The sequence below is a fragment of the Acomys minous genome, assembly GCF_964271855.1.
Source record: "Acomys minous genome assembly, chromosome: 4".
Classification (NCBI taxonomy): domain Eukaryota; kingdom Metazoa; phylum Chordata; class Mammalia; order Rodentia; family Muridae; genus Acomys; species Acomys minous.
The window spans coordinates 110,616,953-110,632,262 of record NC_140486.1 but is presented as its reverse complement, the minus strand read 5'-3'; the positions used below and the strand labels follow the sequence as shown (position 1 = coordinate 110,632,262).

Below are 15,310 nucleotides of genomic sequence, written 5' to 3'. Positions count from 1 at the left end.
TACACGCCGGCCTCGAAGCTCCTCGTTTTCAAGCCTCTTCTCTTCTTTGCTCTCCTGAAAGTTTCAAATATACACCTAAAGAAAAATAAGAAGACGTTTCCCTACATTCAAGCTCTTCTCTTCGTCACTCCAAAACTTCCATCTCTGTTTGCTCTCCCAAGAGTTTCAAATGTACAACTAAAGGGAAATTTCTCCCTAACCTGGTAACTTTGTCTTCCACCCATATATATGTTCCAGTATCCTGCCAGACTTCCTACATCCCTGACAGCACCAAAGCAGCTGCCCACAGGTGCTCCAGTCCATCCTCACAGTTGGTGTCAGCTGGACCTGTATTGACCTTCCTAGCTGCAGATGTTTTCAGACCCTGGACAGCAAATACAACAGCCTGCTCTTCCTGGACCTGGCCAACATTTCAGCCTTTTAACTCCCTGTCGAGCGTGCTGCCCTACTGTCAATAGGAAGCAGCCAAAGACATTTCTTTCTTTCTTTCTTTTTTTTTTTTGTTTTGTTTTGTTTGTTTTTTTGAGGCAAGATTTCTCTGTGTAGCCTTGGCTGTCCTAGACTCGCTTTGTAGACCAGGCTGGCCTTGAACTCCCAGAGATCCGCTTGCCTCTGCCTCCTGAGTGCTGGGCTTAAAGGTGTGCGCCACCATGCCTGGCTGACATTAACTTCTTTATCCCTTATCCATGTATTGTTAACAAAAGGTTGGAATGGTGTGCTTCAGACCTGGGACAAACAGCTCCAGGTTCTCCCAGGACTCTTTTGTCCCTATCTGCTGCAGGACATGGCTGACAGACATACCCTCCCTGAGCTTTTCAGGGCAGAGCTTTTCCTTCCCTTTCACCATATAATATGGACATTTGTTGCTCTTGTTTCCCTCCCTCCCTCCCTCTCTCCCTCCTTCCCTCTCTCTCTCTTCCTCCTTCCCTCTCTCTCTCTCTCTCTCTCAGCCCCTTCTTGCCCATCTCTTACCTCTTTTGCCTCTCTTCCTCTCTCTCTCCCTCTCTCTCTCTCCCTCCCTCCCTCTCTCTCTCACACACACTCTCTCTCTCTCTTTCTCTCTGGGGTACCTCTCCCCTTATAATAAACTTCTCCATATCAAAGCTGTCATGTGGCTCATGTTTCATATTTAAAAGTCTTAACATGTAGCCCTGTCCTGGAACTTTCTTTGTAGACCAGGCTGGCCTCAAACTCACTGGAATAAAAGGTATGCACCACCACATTCAAAGATGTGTGTCTGTATATGCATGTTCTTGCAGAGGCCAGACGAGGTGGTTATAAGCCATTTTATATCCCAGCACTCAGTAGGCAGAGGCAGGCGGACTGCTGTGAGTTCGAGGCCAGTCTGGTCTACAAAGTGAGTCCAGGACAGCCAAGGCCACACAGTGAAACCTTGTCTCGAAAAACAAAACAAAGCAAAACAAAAAGATCACTTGTTGCTCTTATAGAGGACCCAGGTTTGGATCCCAGTTCCTGCAGGATAGGTTACAACCATCCATAACTTCAGTTCTAGGAGGTGCCCTCTTCTGACATCTAAGGGCATTAAACGTGCATGCACATACATACATGCAGGCAAAATGTTCACACATAAAAGGAATAAATCTAACATTTTTCAAAGATTTAATTATGTGTGTATGTGTGTGTGTGTGTGTTTCATGGATGTTTGTCTGTGTACACAGTGCTCACAGAAGTTAGAAATGGACATCATAGACCCTGGAACTGGAGTTACAAGGGAGTAAGCAGCTATGTGGGTGCTGGGACTTGAACCCAGATCATTTACAAGAACAGCCAGTACTCTTAACTGCTGAGCCATCTTTTTAGGCCCCTAATAAATACTGTTTTTAAAACCTTATTTCTTAAATGGTAAATACTGTTTTTAAAACCTTATTTCTTAAACGGTCATGGTGGCTCATGCCTTTAATCCCAGCACTCGGGAAGCAGAGGCAGGCAGATCACTGTGAGTTCAAGGCTAACCTGGTCTACAAAGTGAGTTCAGGACCACCAAGGCTAACACAGTGATACCCTGTCTCAAAAACCAAAACAAACAAACAAATAACAACAAAATAAATTAAAAACTCATTTCTGAAAAATAACACATAATAGCTGGGCATGGTGGCACAAATCTTTAATCTTAGCATTCAAGAGGCAGAGGCAGGTGGATCCCTGTGAGTTGGAGGCCAGCCTGGTCTACAAATGATCTACAAAGCAAGTCCAGGACAGCCAAGGCTACACAGAGAAACCCTGTCTCGAAAAACAAAACAAAACAAAGCAAACAAACAAGACACATAATATACCAGGAATGGTTTAATCCATAGTGTACATATATCTTGTTTTCTTTTCTTCTTTTTGTTTTTCAAGACAAAGTTTCTCCATGTAACCGTAACCACAGGGTACCTAAAGTAGGATGGGACCTGGCATCTCTGCTTTCCTTGTGTCTGTTCCTTTGGCTGAAGGCACAGAGGTAAGCCATTATTTTAACTCTCTGGGAAAATAAACCAGTCCTGAGACAAGGGTGATTATGTAGGAAGGCAGGTGCAGCCTGACTCAAACTAAGATAGCGTCGAGGACCACCTTGTACAATCAGAACTGAGATAGCCATCAGCCAGACCACACGCTGACCAGGCCTGCTTAACATGTAGCTTTCGCTGTCTCTCTCAGCTTTTTCTCCTAAACCTAAACCTCATGGCAATACTCACCAGACCGTTTTATTGATTCTTCCCAATGTGGCCACTCTAAATAAATCTCTGCTTTTCTGTAGCTCAGGATACCCTCAAACTTGCGTGGGATCCTTTTGCCTCAACCTTCTACGTGCTAGGATTCCAAGCTTGAACTGCTGCCTCCACCTTCACCATAACTCTTAACGGTGTACTGGGGCAGGTGGCAGAGCCTTGCTGGAACAAAAGCCTGAGGCTTTGTGTCACAAACTGGGTACAATGGTCTGTTAGACTTTGGTCGCCAGAGTCTATTCCTGGAAGCCCGATTGAGAGCTAGAGTCCAGAGTCGATGCAAAAGCAAAGGAATTTATTAAGCTGACATGTCAGGGTCCACCATACTCCAGGGAGATGGAAAGACCCTGTTCTGTAATGGTGGAGGGTTTAAATACCCTTACAGACACAGAACTTAATACAAACATGATTGGTTAGTTGACCTTTAAAATGATTATTAGTTACTAGTTATTTTATTCCTGAGGGGGCAAGAGCTCAGCTTGGGACATCACGTGCTGTCAGGTGCTCGGGACAGGTATGGGATGTAGTCAGGTAGACTACAACAGCCCTAAGGCCGTCTTGGAAAGTAACAAATGGCCAGGGTTGAAAAAGAACTTTTCTATCTCTTCACAGTCTAGGTATTCAAAGAGTGAGAATCCTTCATAATCACTCTCAGAGGTCAATTTCCGCTGTTTGGTGTGAAGACAATACCGAGGCACACTCTCCGGAAACAGATAATTTAGAGGTTCAAACGATTCCAGATTGCACCACAGTTCTCTAGCGCCTGGCGTCCAGGCGGTCAGCAGAGGGCGCTCTTAGCCTTTACCCGTGTTTACGATGTGGTCCAGCGACGTCAGCTACACCTTGCTCCTTGGGGACATAGGAGACCCCGCCTCCAGCTTGCCCCCAAAGTGTACCGCACGCCCACGCTATCCACGCCACTGGTGTCCAGCACAGTCAATCGCTTGGAACGTGCACACGCCGCAGCGATAAGCCTCCTGCCTGGGATCCAGCGGGCCCTCAGGGAACTCTACCTGTCCTCCAACCGGGTTTCTGATCCTGGCCACCTGGGGCTCCCTCCTGCCATTGCCTCAGGCACCAGACCTGCCGAGCCGTTGGCCAGGAAGGAATTCCGGACATTCCAATCGCTGGGCCAGGCCGGGGAAATCCAGAGCCCTAGATGAGTTGTGATAGGTTGCCTTCTCTTCTGCATGGGTCAGTAAATCTCTGCCCTTCAGTGCTGCCAGGATGCAGTTGGCACCAGGCTCCTGGGATCCTGGAGGCTAGCTAGCGTCTGGCCTACTCCCAACCCTCTGGTTCCTTTTTAATCCGCCCAGTTTAAGACCTGGCCTTGGGGTATTTTCTCCAAGCTCCTCAGGGGACTCAGACCACACCAAAGAAACTAAATACACAACTTGCTTTACCTCCAAGGGCCTACAGTGAATGTAAAATTTACTTCCAAGTATATGTTGCCTAACAGCTCTCCTTTCTCCAGAACATTTCCTCAGTCTGGTAAAGAATTATGGGAAGAGAAAGTTGCAGTCCAGCTTCACAATGTCTATTGTAGAGGCAAAACCCCGTGCCTAACAAGGGGGCATGGGGGTGGGTGTCAGCTAGCTCTGCGTGTGTGTGTGTGTGTGTGTGTGTGTGTGTGTGTGTGTGTGTGTGTGTGGTGTTGTGTTTTGTTTTTGAGATAGGATCTTGGCTGGTCTGGAACTCACTATGCACACCACACTGGTCTTTTGAAACCAGAGAGATATGCCTGCTTCTGGCTCCCAAATGCTGGGACCACACCCAGTTCTGGGTTCCTTTATAAATGGGCCAGGCACAAAACATTTAGTCGGTTGGGTCATTTTAAAGGTCTGCAGGGACTTGATTAAGACAGGGGTGGGGATCATCCAGAGCCAGTCAAGCCCACCCCAGGGTTATCAGTGGCCAGCAGTACAATCAGGAGGGGGAAGGAGTGGGAAGGAGTTAGCTTAGCCAAGCCCACCGAGTGGGTTATCTGTGGCTGGCTGGGAACCAGGCAGGGAGTTACCCTGTTGGTTAGGAGATAGGCCAGAGGCCTGCGGGAGGGAATAAAGCTTCAGCAAAGAGAGAGCTGCTTTTTACAAGGGCCCATCTCTGTCTACAGTGGAAGTGCTCAGAGGTCAGTCCGATCTTATCTCGGACCTCTTTCCCTAACTGTCTACTCATTTAACAATTAACTCTCGCCTATCTTCCTATAATTCCAGCTTTGTATCAGAAATACAGGCAAAAGCTGTATTCCACTCCTCGAGTTAGGTGTCTGTTTGAATAAGAAAACAGTAGTTTAGTCACCATGGGAAGGCAAATTGTGCCTTTTCATACTGCCACAAAGATGAGTATGTATTAGGGACTTTCTAGTTACTGGTACAAGGGGGACAAAGGCAGGTGCAGTGACCAGCTACAGGAGTAGTTCAACAGCACGCATTTCTACAGAGCTAAAGAATTGAATTGCAAACAGAGGGAAAACTGGTTTGTCCACAGAAGGAGAAAAGTAAATCTAAATGCTGCCCAAGACTGGACAGTTTGCATAGTCATCAGCTTAGAAAGTGGTGAGAAAAGGGGGTCAGCCCATATGACCTAGCAAGTGAAGGTGCTTGCCACCAAGTGTGATCCTACCTACTTAACTCCCGCAAACTGTCCTCTGATCACCGTACCTACCTACAGCATACACACACACCTCCCCATGAATAGCAATTTTTTTTCCACACACACACAAAAACCATAGTTAGAAGCTCCAGACAGTAAATGGGACTTGGAGTAGACATTTCAGACAGAGCCAGGGTTTCATGGGAACAGAAGCCCCTTGCAGTAGAATATTTAAATAAGAGGGGAAAATAGAATATTTAAATAAATGCATAGACTTTCCCCCCATCCCCCATCTGCCTCCCCATAAGGTGCTATGGCTGAGATTCTCCAAATGCCATCACTCATTGGGTATAACCGTTTTGGGTACTCTGTAGGCAGTCACACAGAAGCAAACACATTTATCACTAAGCTGTTTGTAAGGAAAATGGGGGGGGGGTTTGGACGCTGAGGGAGATGATATAAAATGGGGGTTGGAAGCCTAGGGTTCCAGGCAATCCCTGTCACACAATAGCTGTGGGATTTTTCTGAGACTTCCATTGCTTCCTTTGAATATAATGTTGAACGGAATTCCAGAAGCTTCCCCTGCTACCCCGTACTACACCTAGGAACAGGTTTCCTTTGTCAAGGGCTGGATTCCTTAAGTGGTCTTCTTTAGTTATGCAAATATTGCTGGAGAAGGCAGCCCAGCTCTAGCTAACAATGGGACGGCCTTTTGGCCCCTTTCAAGTCCTCTTTGAATACAGAGCTGGTAGCTGAGGACAGGAACTTCTTGCAGTTAAAGCCTTCTGTCCTTGGTTCTCCCCACAACACACACACACACACACACACACACACACACACACACACACACACACACACACCAATTGCTATCCCGCATCAGCGTGGGCACTGACTAAAACCTACAGTCATCAAAAGCCTGAGAGTTGCTACTGTATTAGAAAGCCCGAGGGAGTTTATACAGTTCATTCAAAGCCTCTGGACCCCAGGGTGAAGGAAGGCTGCCATGGTGAGAGGGACAGAGACAGATGTGTAAATGCCTGAAGTGTAGGCTTTACCGAAGCCTGCGTGGCCTGAGAAGCCCCCTCCCCCACAGCGCAGGCCCTCTCAGCAGCACCCCAGTGTGGATCGAGAGCAAACAGCTGGACTTGCCTGCTGAGACTTCCCAAAGGACAACTGGGAATAAGATCTAAGAGGATAGTTGGATTCCTCCCCGCTCAGGGTATATTTAAAAAATGTACACGGAAATATAAACCCACGTTACTAAAGACAAAGGCATAATAGATCATTACTACTCCTGTCCACCCAGGAAAAGATAGTAAACACTGGCCCTTTGTCACCCTGAGCTAAAGGACATGGTCGGTAGATCCTTCCTCCCCTAAAGTAAACCATAAAACTTAGAAAGGTCACTCTGTTCCCTTGTATTTGGGGAACTCACAACAGGAGGGAGTTCTAGATATCGGGGCACAGCAGCACATAGACTTGACATAGTAGCACACGGCTGTTGTTGAAGGGTTAATTACCCAAAAGCCTCAGGTGGATAAGAAACTTGGGCAGGAGAGCTGGCACCTGTGGAAGCTGGCTGGTATCTATCACTTCCAGACTTCCGGGGAAACTGACCTGCAGCCGGACTCTTCCATCCCAGGTCCCCCTAAAAAAAAACCATAAAAACTCCAGACACCTCACCCCAACTGCATTTGCACAGTCTCACTGTCCCTCAGCCTTTTTGATTAAAGAACAATTCTGCTTCAGGAGATGCGAGTTGCCGCCACCACTCCCTATCTGACACCTGTAACCCAGGCCCCTAGGAGGTGGTAAATCAGTGGGTTCAAGTCCAGCCCTCGGAAGGAACCTTTAACCAAACCTGCTAGGCTTTTCTTGTTGTCTTTTGTTATGCAACCTTGGTGATGGGACACGCCTCAATACTAGGAAACAAGACTTTGGTGAGAGTTCCTGAGTCCTCTAGAACAACCTTTATCTTTATGCCTATTTCCCAAAATGACCAGCAATAAAAGCGTCTTTAGAGACAGCCTGGATAGAGAAGGCCGGGACTCATACACTGTTAGGCCAAGAGCAACAGGAGAGTGGCTGCAAGGGGTGGGCAGGGTACTCTGAATGTCACAGAATATAGTTTTGGGGGAGTATTCCTAACGTCGTGGCATAGCAGGCGCTGGACCTTCCTCCACTGTTTGTGTTTTGATGTGTTCAGAGCCTGCAGAGACAGATGGGGCCACCTAAGAGACACATCTGATGTTAGGGCGGGTCCTACTTGTTTGGTCGATCATGACCCAGGGCCTACACATACCCTGGAGCTAAGAAACACAACCACTCTGTTCTCCCAGATGTAGGATAAAGCAGCCTGACCCGGAGACTCAGAGCATGCAGTTGTACTCAGCCCCTGACCAGGGAGGAACGGATCCTTTCTGCAATCTGTTACTGTTGCTTGGAGGTCAGGACACTGACCAGTCAAGACTGGACAACAACCGGTCTGGTTCTGAATCCCTTCCATCGGATAACCCGGAGGGGAATGGTTGGAGGGGATTTTCTTATAAAAGCAGTGTGTTTCTTTGTTCTAGGAGCCACCAGCCTAACCTGCTCTTGGTTGGGGCCACGTCCTATCCTGCTGTGGTGCGTGTCCTAATATGAAGCGTCGCCTGTGTATCCCTGGGACTGGTGTGTTTCTACCAGTTCTTGACCCAAGAGCTGGGATCTGTTAACAAACTTAGCAGGGCACGTGTCTCCCCCCAACCACAGCTCCTCCCCAAATTCCAGTCTACCTCTCCCAACTGTCCTCTAGTGCATGAAGCAGCAGGTACAAGGCTCACGCAGGGCTGGCGCTGGGGGATGGGGTGTGAGCGGCCCCCTTAGGGGTTCCTTGGCCTTCCCTCGGCTGTGTTAATGTGGCCTCCCACCTGCCTGCCTGCCTGTCCAGCCCTGGGTCCCAGTTGAGGAAGGCTACCAGGAAGCAAAAACCTCATACTCTCTGGCTGAGGCTGAGCAAGGCTCAGAAGCACCGAGTGGCCAGAGTGCCACATGACTTGTCACGCGTCACCAAGACCCACTGTGCATACAGGCTACTTCCACTGAGTTCTCAGTCCACAGCTGAAGACAGAGTAAACCAAAAGGAGGGGCTTCAGAACTGCAGACCCCCGCTACCCCACTCTAGGGGTCAGCTCCAGACACTTCCCTAAATCTTAGAAATGCTAGAGATTCCGGTCTGCCTGCCTCATGGCTGCAACAACCAACCATCCGTCTCCTTCCCTCAACCTTTGTTAAATCATGGCTCCTGCGCTGCTGCGGACATAGCCCTGAGCCTCCACCTCGCCCTTCTGTCTCCCATTGTCTTCAGCTGCAGTTCTTGGGGGTGGGTGTTTGTGAGCTTTGAAACAGAGGTGCTAATGGCTTTCTACCATCTACAGCCCACACACAGCAGGTCCTGGCTCCTCAAAGGGGCCCTGCACTGTTGCAATCTTAAAGTTCTCAGCTTCTGGGACCGGGCCACACACTTTGCACTGAGCTGAGCTCTGCATAGAATGTAGAAAATTGACAAAGGGAGGTGTGGGAAGACCTGGGCTTGGGAGCAAAGGTAGCAGCCCTGTTCTTTTCGTCCACAGGACTTGGATCTGGGCAGTTGGTCCCATGGTGGATCTGAGCCGGTCACAGCTAGCCTGCTCAATACCCTGCTGTCTCAGGAGATCCTGTCCTGGCAGTAAACTGCCCTGCCTTCTTTGGAAGCAGCAGGTTGGGTGAAAGTTCTGCTCATGACAGTCTCTCCTTCCAAGTCCCCTTCAATGCTTTCACAAGGCCATCGGAAAGCCTGCAAGACTCTGCAAGGCCTGCCTAAGGCCACCAACTAGCCTTGGGCCTGAACTCTTGTCTTGACCTTGGCTAATTGATGTGTAGGCCAAGGCCTCAGCTGTCCACATGGTCACCTGAAACAGCTGAGTGCTATAGCCTGCAAGCTTCTTGCATCAAAACAATCTCTTCCCTTTCTCTAAGGCCCCTCTAGGCAAGACCAAGGAACCAGCTAGTCCAGACACTTTCAACAACCAGTTTGGTTTTTATTGAGAAAATAGAGAGGATGCCGCCATCTTTTTCAGGTGACCCCAGCCAGAGTTGAGAGGTTGGCAATTTTTTTTTCCACAGGGGAAATAGTCTGTGCAGGCCCCAGAGTAGTAGTAGGGGTGTGTGTGTGGAGGGGAGGGGGCTCAGAGGGGGACTGAAAGTAGTAAAGGTGCTAGATGGGGCTGCTGCAGGAAGTGAAAGGAAGAGACACACCTCCCAAGGCCTGGTGCCGTCTCCTTCCAATTCTTCATAAATAAAATTTCACAGTAATAGAAAAATGTCTACATCTAGGGCCAAACAGGCCAGGGAGTCAGTATTGGTGAGGTGTAAGGCTGAAACCTCGCTTGGGCTGTGTGGTCAGGTATCACTGTGCCTTGGGGGGGGGGGGGGGCAGGAGCACTGCTCTTTTGCCCTGTGTCAGGGGCATAGGGTGGGGCTACAACCCGCACTGAGGTTTAGAGGAGTGCTGAGGTAGTCAAGAGTGGCCAGTCTGGATATGAGAAGACGGAGCCAGGAGCCATGCCTCAGCAGCTGACTCCAGGCAAGCCTGGGGCTGTGCTGAGAGCCTAGGGAGCTCCTCTCAGGAGATCCAGGAATGTGGGCCAGAGAGCACCCGTGGACCTGCACAGGGCTGGGCTCCCACCTAAGGCTGCCTGGCCCGCAGGGAGCCAGAGGCCTTTCACAGGAAGAGACTTCCCTGTGCCGACAAGAGGCAGCCACAGACTCACTGGGGCTGGGCCTAGCCCACGTACCCGAGCAAAATTCCTTTGGAGGTCACCAGGGCCTCCTATCAGGCTAGAGAGGCCAGGCTATAGGCCCAGGTTAGGAGGGATCCAGGTCCTCAGATGACCTCCAGTCAGGGACGTTCCAGATGTTCCTAGGCCTCATTTTCTGGGAATTTCTAGGAGTTCCTCTCTGGCTCTCTGTCCACCCCAACCTCCACCACACCCAGGGGCACAGAAGGCCCAAACCCTTCACCTCCCACAGGGGACCAAAGGCTATGCCATGTACTGTGTCTCCAGTCCCAGGGCCCCAAGGACTTGAGGCCAAATGCGCCAGTGGCCCAGCAACACTACAGCACCTGGAATTTGAGGGAACAGGTGAGATTGCTATGCACCAGGCCCCACATGGCCAGCAAGTCAGCAGGTAGCAGCTTGTGTACCACAAGCATGGAACGGTAGAAGCAGGGTTCCTTGTTCATCCGGCTGCCTCGGACCCGAGAAATGCCAAAGGTCTTGAAGCCCTCGTGCCCTATGGGCTTCACCTGTAGCACCTCCAAGCACATGCCCAGGAAGACGTCATCAATAGGAAAGAGTTCCAGTGTGTCACAGGCATGGTGGAGATGCCGAGCTAGGGTGCCAGACATGAGGAAACCCCCGCCGCCAGCATAGGGTGGGTAGACGGACTTACTGTACATGACCGTGGGGATGTAGTATTTGTTATCTTTTTTGCGGATAGGCCGAGCGTGCTTCAGGACGTCACCTACAAATAGGTTTTCCTGGGGCTGCCGGTCAGACAGAAACTCCAGCAGGTTGGTAGGGTTGACAAAGACATCATCATCACCTTTGAAGATGAAGGGGACGCTGGGACAGTAAATGTCAAGCCACTTAAGGAAGTGGATCTCCTTGAGGGTCAGGTTGAAGAAGCTGTCAAGGAAGTCCCACTGTAAGATGTCACCATAGAGACGGTCCTCGTAGGCCAGCAGCTGCTGGTAGTGGGTTCGCTCCTCTTGCTTGGAGGCTGTGCCCAGCAGGAAGAGGGTCCGTACAGCACCCCTGCCCTGCCCTGCTGATTCCCACTCATGGCCCCATGTCTGACGAATGACTTCCCGGCGGTCGTGCTGTGTAATGACTGACTTGACGACCACAAGCAGATAGGTGTCACCTTCACACTTCTCCGGGTGGTTCAGCAACATGGGGAAATAGCGGCAATGCCGATAGGCTAGGAACTGCCGGAAATGTGGCTCGAGACCCTGGAACCAGGGCTGGTGGGTCAGGTTGATGTTGACAGAGCAGTTAGTGCTAATCACATCCCAGGCCTGGGGTCCCCGAGGAGCCAAGGGGGTGGGAGCCACTACCTCCTTTGGACTCTTCCAGAAGCTGTTGGCATTGACCTGATTTCCAGTTTTGGGTGGCCCCAGTGTGAGTGGTAGAGGATCCTGTAGAAACTGACCAGGGGTCACACTGCGCTGGAACACGGTGACAGCCACAAGGAGGGCCAGAGCCAGGCACACACTCCTGTAGAGGGTTCTCTTCCTAGGGGAGCAGCAGACAAAAGGGTGAGCTGGCAGTCTCAGAACCCTCCAGAGTTGGGTCTGGAGGGTCAGTCAGATCCTGACTCCTTTCTCGTGTTAACTTTCCCAACTCAAGAAGCACCCAGGAATCAGCTGCTGGGGTTCCAAACCTAACGACTTTGGGAAGGGGCCATTTAACCCTTTAGCCAAGTGTCTTTGAACCAGTCACTCTGAAGGGCAAAGACAGTATCCTCATTGCAGCTTTTGGGGAGTCCCCTTGTGGAGTGAAGCGGAGAGGGGTTCTGGCTTAGTAGCCTCCAATACAACCGACTCAACAGAAACGAGTCATTCTTAACTGCAGATGGGAGGCCTCGAAGTGCAGTCAGCGGACAGACGCCACCGTGACCTATTACCTCTACCATGATATTCCACAGTGAACAATGAGGTGCCTAGCCCGTCAGCCCTGGGAAGGAATTCCACTCTCCAGGGACCTTGCTCAGGTAACCCCACCACACTCTTCTCAGAGGCAGAAATCCTAGGTCTTCTCAGGAGTGTTCCTGCCTGTGCCCAGTTTCCCTGGAACCTTCCCTCCTTAGCTCCCACTGGGGGATATACGTCGTCAGGGTGGCCTGACCTTCCAGGACCGGGACAGCAGGGAGGCGGCGGGAGGTACAAGATACCCCCAGGTTTTAAGCCTGCGGATGTGCAGGGTGAGTTAAGGTTGAGCGCCCCCTCCTCACATTCAGCGAGCTTTCCCCAAAGGCCCCAAGACTTCCTGGCCAGTAGGTTGGATGTAGAAAGACAGAAACGACTTGAGGTACCCTGCTGGGTGGTGAGACTCAAAGTTGGAACCTCCCTGGGAAAGGGAGCAGAGGATTCCGAACCCAGGACTCTAGCCCTCGGGGTTCTAAAGAAGCTCCAAAACCCAGCTCCAGAGTCCCGGGAAGGTCCCCCAGCTCCAGGCGACGGCGGCGGCCAGCCCCCTCGCTCGCATGTACCAGTCCACTCTATTTGTAAGAGCAAAGCCGGGAGCGGAGAAGGGTAGACGAGGTCCGAAGAGACCACAGGATGGAAGAGGGACAGGAGAGGTTAGGAGAAAGGTGTCTCTTTGTGGGACCCGAGGGCCGGAGAGACTGCATACTGGCTCCGAGCCGCGGCCGGGGAGCCAAGAGTGCGCCTCTCTTCTCCCGCATCCCACCTGCCGCTCAGACGCCGCGCCCCGTTCCGCATCTCCCGCCACCCCCGCTGCCCCGGGAAACTGAGGTCGGCCCCAAGACACACAGCGTGCATCCCTTGAGGTCTGTCGTCCTGGGAGAGATGAAGGTCAGACCAGGGACCACGACTCACCACAGAGACATGGCGGCCCGGTCCAGGGCTGCGGAGCGGAGCGCACGGATCACAGTTCTAGGCGCCGCGGCAGGGGACGGCGGGATGGGGCCGGGCCGCGCCCCCGCTGAGACTTTCCTTTTCCCGGCGGCTGGAGGAGGGGCCGCAGGGGCGGCGGCCCAGGTACTTTAACTCTTCGCGCCCCGGTTCACTGAAGGGACAGCAACGCCGCTCATCCAGGGTCACCTCCGAGGCACGCCCCGCAGGATCGCGAGGGGAAGAAACAGAATCTCAGAGACCTTGAGGATCACCAACATCCTGAGGCGGCGACTTCCCAGCTGGGCTTTCACGGGGTCTCCTGCCTCTCCTCTTCGGGGCACGTGGGGACGTCGAACGCCGCCCACCTCCACGCCCACCCGGCGCCTAGCGGCCTGGCGGCTTCCTCTTGGAGTAGCCCCGGGTGTGCAGAGTGGAGAGAGGCGGATAAGGGCTGTTTCCCCTAAAGCTTTCTTCTCTCTTCCCTGTCTACTTTCTCCTTCCCAGGCTCGCTTTTGGGCCTGAGTGACGATCTCAAGAGACGATGATGCTCGGAGACTCGGTTGTCTGTGTTAGACCCCAGCCAGCCCAGGTCACCCAGGAAGACTCTGGTTTCCCCCACCCTTTCCCCATTAACTCCCTCCTCCCCCATAGAAGGCCTATTTGCCTATGCAAAAACTCCATTCTGCTAGAGTGTCCGCACATGCTTTTAATCCCAGCAGGTGGATCTCTGTGAGTTTAAGGCCAGCCCAGTCTACATGGTGAGTTCCAGGCCAGCCAGGGCTCCCTAGTGAGATTCTGTCTCAAAACAAAAACTTCATTTATTGCTAACAAATCTTTCCCTTAACCGAGACTTTTTTTTTCTCCAGGCCCTTATTAATCTGCTGTGTGTGCACCATTTTCTCTTAGGAGTGGACTACACACAGGCATAGTACAGGGAGGGGGGCGGGCACCTTGGGCCAGTCTCTGGGATAGTGTCTCATCTGGTGACTTGGAAAAACCTTCCTGCTGCCATCCAGATGTCTGGACCCACATTGGGGTCTCAATGAGGAGTATATAGTAAGACTTCAAAAATAACCACAGGATTTAAATGGACACTTTTCACAGTCCACTCCCAACACCCAGCACTTCCTATCCGCCAAGCCTGGTTCTAGGTCCCTGGCATCAGTGGCTCACTTGAGTCTATGGTTTGAGTGCTATGGTTTGCTCCTATCTTACCAGGAGGTAGAGTCAGCGACATGCACTCTATGGATGAAGTTGCAACCTTAAGATGCAAACCCAGGAGGTTGGCCTGGCCTCAGGCAGTGGGAATGGGGAAGTGGTTTTCTGGGTTGCCCTCCTCCCCCAGGGTATACAGCGAGGCAGAAAGCCCCAGTGAGCCCCATCGGTGAAGATTCCTTTTAGCCTTTCCCTCAGTGATCCTTAGGCTGGTCTATCTGTTGAAACATCCAGTGTAATTTTCTGGAATGTTGTAAGCTCTAGTCAGAAGCGATGAAGGACCTTCTGGCCAGAATTTCAGAGGAGAATCCTGGGACAATGCCCTCTTTAATTCCACCAAGAAGCCCTGGTCTGAAGCTTAAGTCTCACTGGCCTGGCTGCCTGCCCCTAGGAGTCACTGCAGCCCCACTAGTCCCAGGTCACCTGGTCCTCATCACTAGATCGGCACTGGTTACCTACCCATCCCTATCCCTACCACACAGAATATTGGTTTTGTTTTGTTTTGTTTGTTTTGAGTCAGGGTCTTGGCATGTGGTCCAGGCTGGCCTCGAACCCCAGATCATTTTGCCTCAGCCTCCTGAACCATGGGGTTACAGATATGTGCTAGCTCAACCTGGTACCACCCAAGCTTTGGGGTTCTTTCTTCTTGCCCTGTGAGTGTGGCTTTGAGGAAGAACAGGCGCCCCACTGAAGAACTGACCTGTCACCCCACTGTGAAGTTTTCCCCAGGTGCTAGGTGAAGGTGGACACAGGTGTTTCTGGCAAAAGCTTGTGATTTCAGATCTGAGTGCCAGTGGGTTGGGCCAGTCCTCTGCACTTCCTGGCTGCTATGAGGGGGCAGCTGGCTTGGCCTCAAGACCTCAACTTCCTGTCTGCGTGGAGATGACGCAGGGGAAGCAGATATATCAGTGTCTCCTACACAGACAGCCTTATCATAGGTGGCTGCTTTTGAGATTATGATCACTAGGGTTTGACGTGCCCCCAGGAGATCCTGGGACCACCAGAGAGTCTGAAAAGCACCACTGTCCACTAGGGGAGCTGCCCAAGGTCATCTTGCTATTTTCCAGTTGAATCTGGTCACTCAAGACAGTTTGTCAAAGAATTCTTTGGTCTATGC

At 51.4% G+C, this 15,310-nt stretch overlaps 1 protein-coding gene across 1 annotated transcript; it reads right to left on the bottom strand.

Moving 5' to 3' along the window:
- Nucleotides 1–9,352: 9,352 nt before the first annotated feature.
- Nucleotides 9,353–13,564, bottom strand: B3GNT7 (UDP-GlcNAc:betaGal beta-1,3-N-acetylglucosaminyltransferase 7). Its single transcript, XM_084780116.1, has 2 exons — nucleotides 12,961–13,564; nucleotides 9,353–11,635 (listed from the first exon to the last, which is right to left on the bottom strand). Exons 1-2 carry the CDS (start codon nucleotides 12,969–12,971, stop codon nucleotides 10,453–10,455), a joined length of 1,194 nt encoding a protein of 397 aa, XP_084636242.1. The 5' UTR covers nucleotides 12,972–13,564; the 3' UTR covers nucleotides 9,353–10,452.
- Nucleotides 13,565–15,310: the final 1,746 nt, after the last annotated feature.